This window comes from Urocitellus parryii, chromosome 5 (genome assembly GCF_045843805.1).
Source record: "Urocitellus parryii isolate mUroPar1 chromosome 5, mUroPar1.hap1, whole genome shotgun sequence".
Classification (NCBI taxonomy): Eukaryota; Metazoa; Chordata; class Mammalia; order Rodentia; family Sciuridae; genus Urocitellus; species Urocitellus parryii.
Genome location: NC_135535.1, coordinates 9,786,788 through 9,804,050, shown reverse-complemented (window position 1 = coordinate 9,804,050; position 17,263 = coordinate 9,786,788). Strand labels below are relative to the sequence as shown.

Below are 17,263 nucleotides of genomic sequence, written 5' to 3'. Positions count from 1 at the left end.
GGGGAAATTGAGTCAGTGGATGCCTCTCCTTTCCAACACATTCATATACCAATTTGCCTTTTTTAAAATTTCCATTCAGGTATTCCTGGTGCAGTATCTCAAGCATTTCATATTCAAAAACCAGCTCTGGTATCTGGGCAACTGTAGGCAGTTGACTTGATCTCTCTGAGCTTCAATTTTCTTACAAATTTGTTCAGATTATACGATTATGTAAAGTATCAGGAACACAGTAAATGCTGAATAGTTGAATGCTATGATTATTACAGCGATTATGTTGTTGTCATGTGTCCTTACCACAAAGGGTATGAGAGAGCTGAGTTTTTCCAGTACGAAATTCTGTGAAATATAGAAATGGTAGTAAAAACATGCAGAGTTAGTTTTTAGATATTTTCATTAAAAAATCAAACACAGACTCAAGATATTATTGTTCTATTTCCCAACTGTCAAATCTCACTCCAAAAGTACCTCTTAGGGGCTAGAGTTGTGGCTCAGTGGTAGACTGCTCACCTAGAATGTGAGGCCCTGGGTTTGATCCTCAGCACCACATAAAAATAAATAAAATAAAATAAAGGTATTGTGTCCATCTACAACTAAAAAAAAATAGGAAAAAATACCTCTTGTATCAATTCATACATGGATTCTGTGCATATGAATACCAATAGTTACGAAAATAAGATTTTTTTTCCCACAGAACTGTCTTTTAAATAAAAATTAATTTAAATTTAATTTATTCCATTTCCATGGGAATACTTACATAATGAAAGTTTAGGAGCCAAAGGAAAGGAAAGGAAAACCTGGGGTTCTCCCACTGAACTGAAGGAACTGAAGAGATCTCAAACTGGTGGCAACCCCTAGTAACCAAATTCTCTCTATATTTCCTATCTGCCAATTTAGGTCCATTGAACTCTCATAAATTAAAATTAAACAATAAACTCACAAATATCAGTAAATGCAGAATAAGACAAGCCACTAGGCCTGGGTCTATAGAAATAACAAAAACCAGATTTGGTTCCCCAAGTCAACAAAAACAACAAAACGGATTTAGTTCCTCAAGGAGAGCAAATACTGAATTATCAAACATGGTATATAAGTGCTATGCATGAACTGTCTTTAAAAATGAGAGAATATAATCAGGGAAGAGAGAAACAAATCTCTTTGTTCATGGAACATGCATTGCCTAGATGTAAGATCAACCTCATTATTCAATTATCTTTTGAAGGAATAAGAGAAAAAAATTTACTCCCTTCTCTAGTAATCAGAGATAAAAGGATGAAAAATATCAATAAGAACCATCTGTTTTTTTTAAAAAAATTATTTTTTAGTTTTAAGTTGACACAATATCTTTATTTTATTTTTATGTGGTGCTGAGAATCGAACCCTGTGCCTCACGCATACTAGGCGAGTGCACTACCATTTGAGCCACATCCCCAGCCCCAAGAACCATCTGTTAATGGATGGATTTGCAGCCCCAAATGATCTTGTATCATAATTGAGATTTCATAATGTTACAAAATAGGAAATTATTTGTCTATTTGTTGTTTAATTATCATTATTTTTAAAATACGTTTTTATTTTATTTTATTTACTTATTTATATGTGGTACTGAGTAATCAAACCCAGTACCTCACACAACCTAGGCAAGTGTTCCACTACTGAGTGAGCCACAACCCAGCCCCTGTTGTTTGTTTAATTATATGTGTGTATACAAAGATATGCATAAATATATATTTCATATAACAAAATATTAAGGTTCCACCTACCTCCAAAAGCTTCTGTGATTGCCATGCTTTCAATTCCACCTCCTAACAACTTACTGGAAATAGAAAGAAAGCATTAGTAATAGGCATAGAAATAGGGATTTCAAGAAAGGAGAAAGAATTTGTATATTAGTTACCTGCCATCCATCCATCTATCTCACCCATCTATTTTTATAAACATGCACAGGAATTCTAGTCTGAACAAATGGCACTCTACCTGTTTAGTTCATAGGTTCAATATTGTGTATGGGCAGGTGGATCAACAAAGCAACTTATAAGCCCTGCTATTCTTACTTCTGGATACCAAAAGTAAATAAGTAAGTAAGGTCATTTGTCTTTTTTTTTTTTTTGCATATGGGATTGAATACAGGAGCACTTAACCACTGAGCCCCAATCCCAATTTATTTTATTTTTTAATTTTGGGACAAGGTCTTGCCAAGTTGCCCATGCTGGCTTATAATAATTTGTAATCCTTGTGCCTCAGCCTCCTGAGTGGCTGTGATTACAGGCACTCCACTATTCTTTTAAATTGAATTGCAATTAAAATGTAGGGTCTTTGTTTGTTATTGTTTTACAGTGCTGGGGTTTGAACACAGCTAGGGTCTTGTGCACTGTAGGGAAGTGTTCTGCCACTGAGCTACAACCCCAGCCCAATGATCTTAGTTATTAATTGGGTTTTTCAAATTGTGCAGGGATGATGTTTCTAAAAGACAACTGAATATTCAATTTTTTAATACAATGAGAAACACAAAAAGAAATCTCCGGGCATGGTGGCCCATGCCTGCAATCCCAGCAGCTCAGGAGGCTGAGACAGGAGGACCATGAGTTTAAAACCAGCCTCAGTAATGGTGAGGTGCTAAGCAACTCAGTGAGACCCTGTCTCTAAATAAAATATAAAAAAATAGGTCTAGGGATGTGGCTCAGCTGTTGAGTACCCCTGAGTTCAAACCCTGGTACCAAAAAAAAAAAAAAAAAAAGAAACACAGAAAGCAGATATTAGGAGAATCCAGAGGTTATCATCATATTTGGCTTATTTCACATAAACCAAATTTTAAGGACAACATGTCAGAATAGAAAATGCTTAAAGATGTTATAGGTAATATTAGCAGTCAGAAGAATAATTGCCAGGTTTTGATAGCATATATTTATTTGGTAACCCAATGTTTCAGGCATTTAATGTTCTTGATATGAAAAGAACTAAATTTAAGTTATGATTTCATTCATTCATCAAATACAACAAACATTGTGTTAACTGTGTTAATACCTGGTAGGAACACTTAAAAAACCTTTGTAGTTTATATTAGCAAGTCTTTGGAGATATGATCACTGATCAGACAAAGCCTTAGGAGTTATGGATGCAGTTTGGGAATTTGGGAATAATAGAGAATTTACTAGTTTAAGAGAGCAATTTAAATGTAAATTGAAGCAATGTTGGAAGTTACAAACAAACTTAGTGAGGGATACAGACTTCAATGAAGAACACAAAAATCTAGATACTGACCTGTGTAGCTTGAATCTAAAGGACATGTAAGCTGAGCAATCACCCCATTTGGAGGCTTTGCCCTTGCAGATGTAACAGGTCAGGCAACTACTAAAAGAGAGCTTTACTTGCCTCTCCTCATCTTGTAAAAAAATCACCCTGAAAGGCTATAGCTCTGAAAAATACCAGACACAATTTCTGGTTGATATGTAACACAATCAGGCTGCAAAGGTAACCCCAAAATTTGTCTAGGAGTGTACCCCAGATTATTTGGGGTAATATAATTATTTCATTTGTGAAACTCAGAAAAATACAGAATTAGATGTAGAAATAATGTTTTATATTTAAGAAGATTTTAAAATAGAGATAAAACTTAAAACCCACAACTTACTATTTTCACAGTAATTTTCATGATGATTTTATATTTGTTCTTTGAGAACTTTTAAAATGTAAGGAAATTTGGTCTTTTTATAATAGCAGAACAGTCTCTGGATAATTAAATGACATAGAGCTATGATTTTTTTAAGTTGATAACTAAGTTCATAAACAGTACCTGAACATTTATGAGTGCCGAAGTCCCACCATATTTATAAGTTCACTGGTTTTCAAAAGATATTTAGGTAATTGGGAAGATCTTGCTTGTTAATAATTAGACAAAGTTCTTAAAGGAAATTATGAGAGCTACCAGTACCAAAATGAAGTCACTTATGTCAAACTAACAAAACAGAACCTGACAAGTCCACAGAATAGAAGTTCTCACACATACATGATTCAAACAAGACCTATTAAAAAACATTCCTCAGTAGACCAGTAATAGAACTTATTGGGAGAACTTCAAGACTGCAGTGTTCTAGATGGAGTGCTTGTACAAGGATACATGCCTAGCAATGGCTGTCTCAGCCAATAAGCTAACACCAACTACAGTAACAGTCTCCTGTGACTTTTGATCTTTGTAAATTTTGGTTTCTTTTTCTTTCACCCACCCTCTTGGATACACCTGTGGCCTGCCATAGCTTGTGTACTCCAAATTGCAATTCTCTACTATTCCCAAATAAATTCATTTTTTTTTGGAGCACCTGTCTCTCCATTTATTTTTAGACTGATGAAATACAATATACTAAATGTACAACTTCAAATGCTTGAGGAAATTTAGTTAACCATATCATAAAAACCCTCTTTAAATTTACTAGATTTATAAAAGAACTTAAAAGTTTAAGAAAAATTTTAATGAATCAAATATTAATTTTAAAAAACTTAGCTCCCGAGTGATCTTTTCTGTGCACAAAAGCAAACATCAATGAAGACTCAATATTAATTTATATAGCCCAAAGGTTCATAAGCCACCAGGCAGAGTAACTGGGGGATGTCAGATTGTCACTGGAATCAAATGTTTTATTGATCAACTTGATTTTCAACAATTTGCCTTGGGGCAGGATTTCCCAAAGACTCTTCCATGGGGGTTGGAGAGGAGGTTCTGTGGGGCAGTGCTGGGTTAAAAGGGTGTTTTGTCTTACTGAAGGATTTCACAGATCCTTTATTAAGCCAGAAGGCATGGTGAATCTTCAAGAAGAATATATAGTAGATTGGACTTCGTAAACTTATTTTATTCATTATGTGTTTATTTAGTCATTCAACAAATATTTATTGAGAACCACTTTACCTTTGGCGAATAAAGCAAAGAACAAAAAATACTGAAATCCTTTGCCTCATGGATCTTACATTCTAGAGGGAGGTCAGAAAATAAAAGTAAAGGGCTGGGGAGATAGCTCAGTGATAGAGCACCTGGCTTAGCATATATGAGGCACCTCAAAAATTTAATTAATTAAGAAACATAAATAGCATGTCAGACATTATTAAATGGTATGAATAAAAATAAGATGGAGAAATGGGATAAATATTACAGAGTTTAAAGGAGGGGAGCTTACATTTTCAAATAAAGTGATCAGAGAAGGCTTTCTTGAGATGTGACATTTTAGTAAAGACCTGAAAGAGATGACAAGCCACGGAGATATACAAGGACAGAGTATTCCAGGCAGAGGGAACACTGAATGCAAAGGCCCTGATGCAGGTATGTATCTGATACATTCTAGGCAATGCAAACAGGCCAGTGTTTCAGGTACACAGTAAACCAGAAGAATAAAAGATGAGATTTGATTAGGGATTGGGGAAGACTTTGGCTTTTTCTCTAGCTAAAATGGGAAGTCATTGGAGTGTTTTGAGTAGAGTGTCACATTCTGATCTACATTTTAAAAGGATGGAGCAGGTGGTGCATGCCTGTAATCCAAGTGGTCTGGGAAACTGAGGCAGGAGGATTGCACTTCAAAGCCATTCTTGACAATTTAGCATGGCCCTAAGCAATTTAGTGAGATCCTATCTCAAAAAAAAAAGATAAAAAAAAGTGCTGGGGATGTTGCCTAGTGGTTAAGCACCCCTAGTTTCAATCCCTGGTACCAAAAAATACATACATAAGTAAAAATATTATTCTGGTTCTTGTATCAAGCATAAACAGTAGGGGCAAGGTCTGAAAGAAACAGGTTAGTTAGAAGGCAGGATTTGTTAATGGATTATAGGTAGTGTGGGGGGTGGGGGAGAAGATACCAAGAATGACACCAAGATTTTAGGTCTGAAGATCACTAAAAAGATCTCAGATGAGGGACCTGCAGGAGGAGCAGATATAGGGCAAAGAGCAAAAGTTTGGTTTTGGATCTGTGAAGCCTGAGTTGCTCACTAAACATTCAAAATGGAGGTATATTTGACTATGAAATCCTTTTTTCTTGCCCTTTCTTATAAACCCAGAGTTTTCAGGAATACTTTAATACTGCTTTTGTTGTAATTGCTCCTGAACACTACTCTAACTTAAAGATTAATTCTGCCTAGTAAGGTAGGCAAAGAGCCCATTCTAATCAATTTGCATGGGTTTGGGAAGATAATATGTCTTAGAAATCATAAAATAGTAAACAAAAAGTAATAAAATTATAGGAATAAGATTAAAATTGTCCCTGCTGAAATGCAAAACCAATCCTGTATTATTCTAAAATATTCAATCGAACAAGTGATTTTTTTTTCTTTTTTGGTTACTAGGGATTAAAGCCAGGGTTGCTTTGACACTGAGCTACATCCACAGTCACTGTTGTTGTTGTTGTTATTATTATTATATTTTGAGACAGGGTCTCATTGATTTGTTAATGGTCTCACTAAGTTGCTGAGGCTGGCCTTGAGCTTGTTATCCTCCTGTCTCAGAGTGTGGAATTACATGCATGTACCACCACATCTGGCTCCTAACAACTGATCTTTTTTTTTGAAGGTGGGGTTACAAGGAAAGAAATCCAGGGGCACTCAACAACTGAGAACATCCCCATTCCTTTTTTTTTTAAAAAAAATATTTATTTTTTAGATGTAGATGGACACAACACAATGCCTTTATTTTTTGTAATGTGGTGTTAAGGATTGAACCTGGGCCCTGCCCATGCTAGGTGAGCGCTCTACCACTGAGCCACAATTCCAGCCCATCCCCATTCCTTTTTATTTTTTATTTTGATACAGGATCTCGCTAAATTTCTCAGAGCCTTGCTAAATTGACAAGGCTGGCTTTGAACTTGTGACTCTTCTGTCACAGCCTCCTGAGCTGCTAGGATTATGGGCATGCACCACTGCGCCTGGCTAACAACTGATTTTTTTTTTTTTTTAAAGAGAGAGTGAGAGAGGAGAGAGAGAGAGAGAGAGAGAATTTTTAATATTTATTTTTTAGTCCTCGGCGGACACAACATCTTTGTTGGTATGTGGTGCTGAGGATCAAACCCGGGCCGCACGCATGCCAGGCGAGCGCGCTACCGCTTGAGCCACATCCCCAGCCCTAACAACTGATTTTTAAGTAAGCTCAAAAGGTGAAATGAAACTTTCTTCATCAGTGGAGAAGGAAAGGAAATGAAAAGTTAAACTGATTTTTAAAAATGGTTTATAGATTAATATAGACTGATTCAGAAATCACTTATATTTTGGGTCTGAATTTCTTGGAATAAATTTAATCCTATTCCTATAAGCAGTCTGCAATTTCTTTGGTTTGTATTTTTTGGGAAAAAAACCCAACAAGCTACTCCAAAAAAAGAAGCTATTTCTACTGATTATAGTAGAAATAACAACCAGATGAAAGAAAAGAAACATGGTATTCCAAAGATGGAATTAGTGGTTATAAAAAATGTTGAGATACACACTCAAATTCTTGGCTCCCAGTGGTGATATGGAAAACCATCTTCCTCTTCTCACTATATTCAAATGCAGTCAAGAATCCTGGTTCCTACAGAAAGATAAAAAGACAGATTCAAAAAGGGTATAAGATAACGGTTTCAATTTCAAATGCTGGGGGTGCTGTTGCTCAGTGGCAGAGTGCTTTGCCTAGCATGTGTGAGGCACTGGGTTCAATCCTTAATACCACATAATAAATAAATAAACAAATAAAATAAAGGCATTCTATACAACTACAACAACTTTTTTTTTAATTTTTCAAGTGCTGCTCAAAACTATATGCTCAATTATCAAGGTCATCATTTGGTATGAGCTACAATTCTGACATCTTTGAAGGTAGACCAGATCACGGTTAAAAACACTAACTTTGAACCACCCTTCCTAGGTTCAAATTGTATCTCTGGTCCTTACTAGTTATATGATATGGGATAAATTACTTAATATTGCTGTAAATCAGTTTTCACTTTTGGGTCAAGTGGCGATAATAATAGTGTCTCATATGATAGCTATGAACATTAAATAAAATATATTCATGGCACAAAGCAGAATGATATTTTACTGAATGGTTCAGATGATTTCATTCTACATTATCATTTTTTTCCAGCTCTAGAAGTTTCAAGGAGAACAGAAATACCTGTTTCCATGAATATATGACAACATTTTTCACATGGTAGATTTATATTTGCTGATTAATGAGCTACAACTTTACAGTGGTGGAGCTGCACAGTGCAGTGGTGAAAGTGGATCCCTGTGTTGTTGAATATGTTTCCCTTTGTTATTCCATATGGTGATAATGGTTCTCAAACTTTGAAAAACTTAGGAGATGGAGGAACAAGCCCAGACCTGGCTTTCATTATGAAAGGATAAGACTTTGGGTGCAGAAAAAGAGGAGTTCTTTTCTTTGATGATGAAATTTAAGTACCAAAGAAGACTAATATCTAAGAGCTATTAAGTAATAGTTTCCCAAACTGTTTCCTGGATACCGCTTTAGGGCTTCCTTAGACATGCTAGCAATTATGGAATTGAACTGTGGATATACTGCCAGAGTGGACCTGAAGCTACAGCAACTGGGAGGGTTCAGAGTTCAGCTGGGTCTTCTCCAAGTTAAGGACCACAATGCCACTTGCATCTCTCTTCAGTCCTGACTATCTCCGAAGAAGGAAACCAAATGACTGTTGGTAAAGAGAACTTCTGGACTTGAATGGATTGAGACCCACACATACAAATGGAGAGGCTTGATCTTCTGCAGAAAGGGACACTTGGTGACTACTTTTGGTACATTCCTAGTTCCAGAGCTGGTACCCCTAGTGGTCATTAAGAGCTCTACACAAAAGCTTGGGTCAAAGGCATATATGCTTTTGCCTGACAGCTCATAGGCCACTCACAGTCCATGGGCCCAGTTGGAGAGTATGGGTACTTGAGCATCATCAGTGGCATCATCATGGTCATTTCTATCAGTCACACACATGTAGAACTAATCACTGCTAGCCTTTTGCTCACCAATGTGCTCTTATCAACTGGCCTATTATACCAGAAGAGGATCACTGCTTTGATACTCAGTGCTTTGCAACAGCCTTAGGTATGTTTCAGAAGACAAGATAAAAGTAAGAAGGAGGTTGTAAAAAAAAAAAATAAATGAGAGAAAGAAAGGCAGAGAAACAGAAGGTCAGAAGTAGCATAAAGGGAGACAAAAAGGAAAGTTTTGGTAAAAATAATTACCTTAATTAGTGTTCCAGGTCTCTTAATTCTCTACCACAATCTTTCAGAAATTGATTGATATTGCTTTGGAACCAAAATGATTAAAACATTAACTTGGGGATAATCAAATATTGTGATCTACAGAAATTCAGAATTCTCACATAATGAGAAAGGCTACAAAGACTCATGAAGCCCTTCTAAACTAAAACAGCAAGAGTGGATTTTGCTTACAATGAGTTTGTTGGCAGCCTCTTTAATCTTGTCCACTTTGGCTTCTGAAAGCCCTTTGACATTGCATAGGGCTCTTCTTGTTGTCATCTGTATCCCTTTAATGGTACAGATTCCTACTGACTTCAGTTTCTTAATGTCAGCCACGTTCTGTAAATGGAAGAATGGGCACAACAGATTTATAAAATGCCAGCCTAAAAGGTTCCCGTACTATGTATGTCATGTGCTTTTCTGTCCATCTCCTTCCATCATGATGCCATTTTTATACAAGCAACCAGGTGGAATACTGCTTTGATACTGAGTGCTTTGCAAGAGCCTTAGGTATATTTCAGAAGACAAGACAAAAGTAAGAAGGAGGATGGTAAAAAAATATCTCCAAATGTTCTGGAAATATCTGAGTAGAACATACCCACCAGGCTGCCAAATGTTCTGGCTGTGCCCTGATTTCCCAAGAATGTTAGTGAGACCATGGCAATGTAACAGGGAACTCAAAAGAAAAGTCTGTTGGTAGAAAAACTAACAAATTTATCACACATTCACCCCCTCAGTTCAGTTCCTTCCTTCTACAGAACTTCATTATTAAAATGTTCTAAATTTTTTAAAGATTTTTTTTTCCTTCTGCCCCAGGAGAATGCAAATAAAAAGATCGCCAAAAGACAGGATTTTTTTTCTTGCTTCTATTTTCTAAAATATAAAGATTTAGAGGGCTGGGGTTGTGGCTCAGCAGTAGAGCGCTTGCCTAGCACATGCGAGGCCCTGGGTTCGATCCTCAGCACCACATGTAAATAAATAAAATAAAGGTATTGTGTCCAACTACAACTAAAAAAATAAATATTAAAAAAAAAGACTTTAGATAGGAGGCTCTCAAAAGATAACATCAGCAGAGTTTTACTATCAATAATTACTGCTGAAATCCATCTAGTTTTAAGCCAGCCACCTGACAAACAGAATTAAATTTTGTGTTAATGGATAGAATAAATCTAGATATATAAGAAGATTTATAATGATTTTAGAGCAAGTTCTTAATACCTCCAATTGGATTAGTGGTTCTGAATGAGGGACAATTCTGATTCCTGGGTACATATGATAGTGTCTGGTGTCACAGCTGCAGGAGTGCTATTGGCATGAAATGAGTAAGTAGAGGCCATTTTTATGGAGTCATCTGGACATTACATGACCACAGCCATATGCAACATAAATGCTCCAGAATAATATCAGTTGTTTTTTTTCTGCATAATTTCCCAGCTTACCATAAATAGAATAAACCATTAGGGTGATATGTAGAGCTTTACAACTGGACCCTGGAATGTGTCTGACTTTTTGATATTAAAGCTAAGCCAGAAACATTACAGTTTGCATGAAGTCACTTTCATTCTAACCAAGTAAATACCCTCCTTCTAACCTAAATTACAAATATCTACTTGGTCTTCCCAATGCCTGGGCTGTGCTTTTGTCAGTAATGCCCCCAGTATATTGCACTTAGCAATCCTGGATCTGCCCACCTCTTTGCTAGGATCTCATGGCACCTTGGGTGTCACACTGGGACCAGGTTGTTCTGGAATACCAAGCTTGTTGCTCAACACCCTACAAAGCACAGGACAGCCCCTTGCCCCCAAATACACAAAGAATCATCCAAATGTTTATAAGGCTGATTCTGAGAAACTCTGAATTGGACAATTCAACATGGCATTGAAAAACTACTTACAATTCCATGTTTCTGTAATAGGTCAATGTCTTGAAACAAAGATTCCTAAAGGAAATGGAACAGAAAAGAAAAAAATGGAGTTTTGATTCTTTGTATCCAAATGTTACATATTTTTTAAAGAGCTAATTGAATATTAGACCTATCCCCAAATGTCTCAAATTCCACTTTTTTAGGTAGATTGTGGTGGTATTGATAACGTTTTTTCAAACACATCATTACATATTTAGAAGAGGCACCAACTTTGAAAGGTCTGCAAAGCCAATAACCTTTGCCACGGCTTCCCTAAAATTTTAAAACCTTTACCAAAAGCAGTGGAACATTTGACCCATTTTAAATGTTTTTGCAACATTCTTCCCCTCCAAATTTTGTTCTCCTTCTAGGACCAGACAGCTATTCAGTACCAATGTGCTTAGGCACCAGCATGGCCACACCAGTTAAGTTACTGAAATACTTTTGTACAGCAGGCTGGATGTCTATCTCAGTGGTAGAGCCCTTGCTTAGCATGCATGAGGACTTGGGGTCTAGCCGAGAACTGCAAAAACAAAACAAACAAAAACCCTTTCAAGCCAGTTGCTAAGTAGTTAATATTAACATCCCGTGCCAATCAAACTGTTCATATTTGTAATGCATAACTATGTCTTATTTCTACTGTTTCCAAATATAGTAGCTAAGAGACAAGGAACTTTGTTGTGTGTGTGTGTGTGAAATGACTGAATATCTGTGTATCTTTCAACATATTTTTTTTTTTAAAGAGAGAGTGAGAGAGGAGAGAGACTGAGAGAGAGAGAGAGAATTTTTAATATATTTTTTTTTAGTTCTCGGCAGACACAACATCTTTGTTGGTATGTGGTGCTGAGGATCGAACCCCGGCCACACGCATGCCAGGCGAGCACGCTACCGCTTGAGCCACATCCCCAGCCCCTCTTTCAACATATTTGTTACACCTCTTCATCTTGGAATCCTGGTTCTTCCTGTACAACTTGATCCTCTTTCATGTTGAGTCAATTCTGGGAAGATAAGAAATATTTTTAAAGAAGTAATTATAGTTCATAAAGTTAAAAAAAATCCTCTGCTTAGAAGACTCTTTGATTTCATTTCAAAGTCACCAAAGACCAGGACAATAAAAGAAATGCTTTGGAAAAACTAGGCTGATCTATCTTTTCTACTGGGCTTATGGCATTATTTTGTATGGTGGGGGGAGCATTGTGGAAGCTTAGTTTCTTCTTTCCTTAGCACTGTTCACTTTTTTATTGTCTTCCGATTTTCTATTGCAGTTAATGACTGAGGATATCTTTATTGTTTACTTGGAATGTGATTTAGAATTGCTTATTATTTTATTATTATTTGGCACCAAGGATTAAACCAAGACTGATTCTGGGAAACTCTGAGCCACTTCTGTAACCCTTTAAGTTGCTTAGGGCCTTGCTAAGTTGCTGAGGCTGGCTTTGAACTCACCATCCTCCTTCCTTAGCCTCCTAGGTCGCTGCAATTACAGGCAAGTGCCACCACGCCCGCCAAAATTATTACTTTTAACTTTTTAGGCTTATGTTTAACAACACCCTAAGAACCTCAATATTGTGTCTTTCTTCTTTGTATTCCTCACCACCTCAAACTTAAGACTACTCTCGATAAACAGGTTTTGTTTTTCTCATATATAATGAATGCCTTCCTGTTTAATGGTAGTGAACAGGAGCTCTGGTGACTGTTTCATAAATCATTTGCTATATTTTGCTTTGCAGTATTGACTAGTCTCATGATTTTGTAAAAATGGATACCCCATATAAGGTTAGGGCTGCAGGTGTAGTGGGCACACCTGTGAGCTAGGAGGATGGCAAGTTCTAGGCCAGCCTGGGCAACTTAGACCCAGTGTCAAAAATTACAAAGGGCTGGAAAGGCACCTCAGTGATAGAGCACCCCGGGGTTCAATCCCAGCGCTGGGCGGGGGTGGGGGGACTGGTAGGCAGTAAATAGCCTCCAGTTTAACACTGCAGATTTTTTTTTTTTTGAATTATCAGGTTCTCTACAATAAAACCTGCCCCGAGTATCATTTTTCCAGGTCTCTTCCATTTCCTCGATGAACGGCAAAGTCGGGGGCTGGAGGCAGCTCAAAGCGGACCCGCGGCCACGGGGCGAACGAGGGAAAATGCGAGCGGGACCTTTGGCTGGCTGTCGCGACTCCCAGGACGCCACGGACAGTCTCCACCGAGGGACACCCACACACCCCCGTTCCTCCCAGCTCACGGACAAAGGGCCCAGGACCCAGGTCCCCGCTGGCTTCCTGGCCGCCTCCCGCCCCGGGCCCGCCGGGAGGCCCGTGCAACTCGGCCCGACTCGACTCGAAACGCAACTGGAAGCCCCTCAAGACCTCCAGGTTCCCTCCCGGGCGTGGGGCGGGACCCCGTCGTCGGCCCAGGACCCGGCAACGACCGCCAGGGAAGGCCCACAAAGAGGCGCGCTTTCCGCACACCTTGCGTTTCCCCTCAGATTCTCCACACGCTTTCCCCTTCTGTCACTCGACGCCCCCCAAACCCACAGTCTCCACGAGGTTTTGACGGTGAGCCCCCCAGCTTAGGTTTCCCGCCTTCAGCTCAGAATTTTAACTCCGACCCAGAACGCCAGGCTGACGACCCGCGCGTAGCTGACCGAAAGGTTTAGCGCCAACTTGGGGGGGGGCGGCGGCGCGAGCTCGGCGTGGGCGGGGCGAGGAGCGCGGGGCGGGGCGCAGAGGGCGTGGCCCACAGTGGGCGGGTCAGAGGGCTGAGTAGGGGGCGTGGAAAGGACCACTGGGCGGGGAAAGGGGCGGGCGGAGGGCGGGGGCAGAGCCAGGGCAAGGGGCGGGGAGCCGGGGCTAGCGCTAGAGTAGCCTGCTGGGGTTGTCGCGCTGGGATGAGGCTGGGGCGACGTGAAGGAAGAGTGCTGAGGAGGGGTCTTGGTGGGAGGAGAGCGCTGGGCGCCCCTTGAGTTGAAGCAGGCTCTGGGATGGCGGCCCTTGGGATCGGGGCCGGGGTTGCTGAGCCAGGTGGCTGAGCCAGGTGGCTGATGTGAGCGAGAGGTGACCCATCGATGTCTACCATAATGGGGACCTTGGGCTGGGAGGTAGCATGTGGTGGTCCGTTCCCCACGGGCCACGGCTTTCTTCACTCCAAGCGTCCCATACCTGGCTTCGTACCTCAATTCTCTAACTCTCAGCACTTGCCACTCTTCTCTGTGATTGACACGCCAAAGGCCCATTCAAGATGGAGCGTGCTTTTTCTTTGTCCTGGCTTGAAGTTTTAAATAGACCAGAGAAGACAAACATATTTTGATTCTGCCTTTAAATAGAAAATTTAGGCCTGCCTTCGTGCCAGCACAGCCAGCTCCTGCGGCCTCTTTCTTCTCCCCTTATGGGGACTAACTGGAGGAGCGTCATGAAACATTTGAAAAAGCATCTGCTGAGGTAGAGGTTGCATAGAATCTTGGACAAGTATCTGTGCAAACAGTTCTTTGGGTTCAAGACCTGGTAGAGGGCGGCCCTTTTTCTTCTGAATCATTTTGATGAAATAAATAGCAAGCAATTCCCACAATTGCAGCTGGCATTTTGAACTCCCTCCCAGGTGGATTGTTTAAATAACTGCCGTTGCTTTTCAAAATCTGTTATTTTCCAGAAATACAACCTGTCCCTGTTATATGGAAATTAATGCCCATTTTGGAAGGAACTGGTTATGATAGGCTTTCACTCTGGAGTCCTCACCTAAAATAATTATAGTAAGTTTTGAGCAACTTGTGAGATGAAGACATCAACAGACTACGGAAGAGCTGTAAAGAGCACAGCAAGATGATTTAGGGAAATCTAACATATGTAGTTTGGTGTAGTGACAGCTGGGAGAGAGAAATGTTCATAATATTTGAAGGTTGTGTGTAGTACACTTAAAGAAAGAAACTGAAATGAGCTTGGTAATGACAAATTCATGAAGTGAGGATAGAATCTTGTTGGGGTATCATATTGATGGCTATATACAACTTTTAAAGTATTTTAAAACAATGACAAGCCCTGGAGGAGTTAAAAAGTGCATGGGAAGTCCTTTGCAGTCAAATCAGGGCCAAAAATACGTGAGTCTTTCATATCATACAAAAATTCTGAAAATGATGTAGGTGGCCTTTCAAATTAGTGGGGAAATGATGAATTCAGTGAATGGTGTTGGAATGACTAGGTAGCCATCTGGAAGGAAAATAAAATTGGAACCATATTTCACACCTTATATCAAAATAAATTCCAGATGGATCAAAAAATCTAATCTGAACAATATATTAATAAATGTACTAGAAGAAAACATGGGGAAGTTTATTATTTCATAGCACACAAAAAATCTCTTTAACCCAAAACTCTTTAAACCCATAAAGACATTGATAAATAACCATATATTTATCAAATATATACATATAGATACTATATATATATATATATATATATATATACACACACACACACATATATACATATATATTTAAATCCTTCATGGCAAAATGCAACTTTCCTACCCAAGATATGGAGCTTGGCAAGTGAGAGCTTTCATGTTAAGTAGTAACTAGATAATATAGTTCACCTAATTTTTAAAAATCCTTCAGGGAACCCCAATTTCTCCAATTCTGTGTCATTTTTGTATTCTAAAAATAAAACAGGCCAGGTACGGTGGCACATGCCTGTAATCCCAGCAGCATGGAAAGCTGAGGCATGAGGATCACAAATTCAAACTAGCCTCAGCAAAAATGAGGCGCTAAGCAACTCAGTGAGACCCTGTCTCTAAATAAAATATAAAATAGGGCTGGGGATGTGGTGGAATGCCCCTGAGTTCAATCCCCAGTAACCAACACCCCACACACACACAAAAAAAAAAAAAAAAGAAAAGAAAGAAAAGAAAAGAAAGGAGGCAGTGGGGATAACCATCAGTGCCTGAATTTTAAACCATTACACTTTACTGCCCCTCTGTGGACAATCACCTTATAACCAATAAAGGCACATGATTCCAGTGGGTACAGTTAGTCTTCCTCAAACTGTTGCCTGTGGATTTACATTCTTGGAGTTTCAAGAGGTGAAATTTCAAAAATGCTTTGATAGAGAGCTAAAGGAGGAGCAGGACATGGTCCCACCTACCTGTAATCCCAGAAGGTTGGGAAGCTGAGGCAGGAAGATCATGAATTCAAAGCCAGTCTCAGCAACTCAGCAAGATTCTGTTTCTAAATAAATATATATTTTTGAAAATATGTGGGGATGTGGCTCAGCGCCTCTGTATACAAATAATCTATAATTTCTGTATAGAAATAATCTATACAGATTATTTCTTTTGTACCAATCCCTGGTACAAAAGAAAGAAAGAGAGAAGGGGGGGGGAGGAAGCAGAGATGGTTATACACAAAGTATCACTTGGTAGATCTTTTCTTAAACATGTTTAATTCATTCAGAAGATATATATTGATATGTATTTGTCAGGCATTGTGCTAGGCATTGGGTGCTGGGTTTAAATAACAAGATGCCAGCCCTAGAAAGGACCACAGACAAGTACAGAGGCAATCACAGAAAGTGCTACTGTCATGGCTTACCCTCAGAGTGGACCTCTCTTCTGTCCATTGATCATTAATTTTCCATGAATGTTTCCTTTTATATTAAAGAGGTAAAATTTTCCAGCCCCATCTCTCTCCAGAGGGGCAGAAATACTAGCTGCCCCTATTGAACTCCACTTCTTACATTTGGGGATTTTTCATTCCACACATGCACGGAAGAACAGCTGTCTCATTACATCAAATTTTACTGAAAGCATTGCAGTAAATTAAAATATAGGTAAGTTCAAGGCAGTTTTTAAAAGTTAACATTCAATTTTCTGAAAGTAAAAACTTTAGTTCTTCTTAAGCCTTCAATAATATTTAATTGATAAATCTAATACATTTTAATAATTATTTCTAAGGGGAACTTTGATTAACATTTAATCAACTCAAATTTAACAGACCAAACTCCTTCAAATGAATGGTTCTATTTATATCAAGTTAAATTATATTCTTTTTTTTTTTCCGGACTTAAGCTTGTGATCTTCCTGCCTCAGCCTCCCATATGCCTGGGATGGCAGGCGTACACCATCATATCCAAATTATATTAAGAAATTTAAATAGGGGCTGGGGATG

At 38.8% G+C, this 17,263-nt stretch overlaps 1 protein-coding gene across 2 annotated transcripts in view; it reads right to left on the bottom strand.

Moving 5' to 3' along the window:
- Positions 1-12,105, bottom strand: part of Dmc1 (DNA meiotic recombinase 1) — a 32,613-nt gene extending 20,508 nt beyond the window's left edge. For both annotated transcript variants that reach the window (XM_026411508.2, XM_026411509.2), the window contains exons 1-6: positions 12,055-12,105; positions 11,111-11,155; positions 9,409-9,555; positions 7,449-7,531; positions 1,761-1,813; positions 295-336 (exon numbers count right to left, since the gene is read on the bottom strand). In XM_026411508.2, coding sequence (XP_026267293.1) covers positions 295-336; positions 1,761-1,813; positions 7,449-7,531; positions 9,409-9,555; positions 11,111-11,155; positions 12,055-12,105 — 421 coding nt within the window. The remainder of the gene's footprint in view (positions 1-294; positions 337-1,760; positions 1,814-7,448; positions 7,532-9,408; positions 9,556-11,110; positions 11,156-12,054) is intronic.
- Between the last annotated feature and the right edge of the window lie 5,158 nt (positions 12,106-17,263).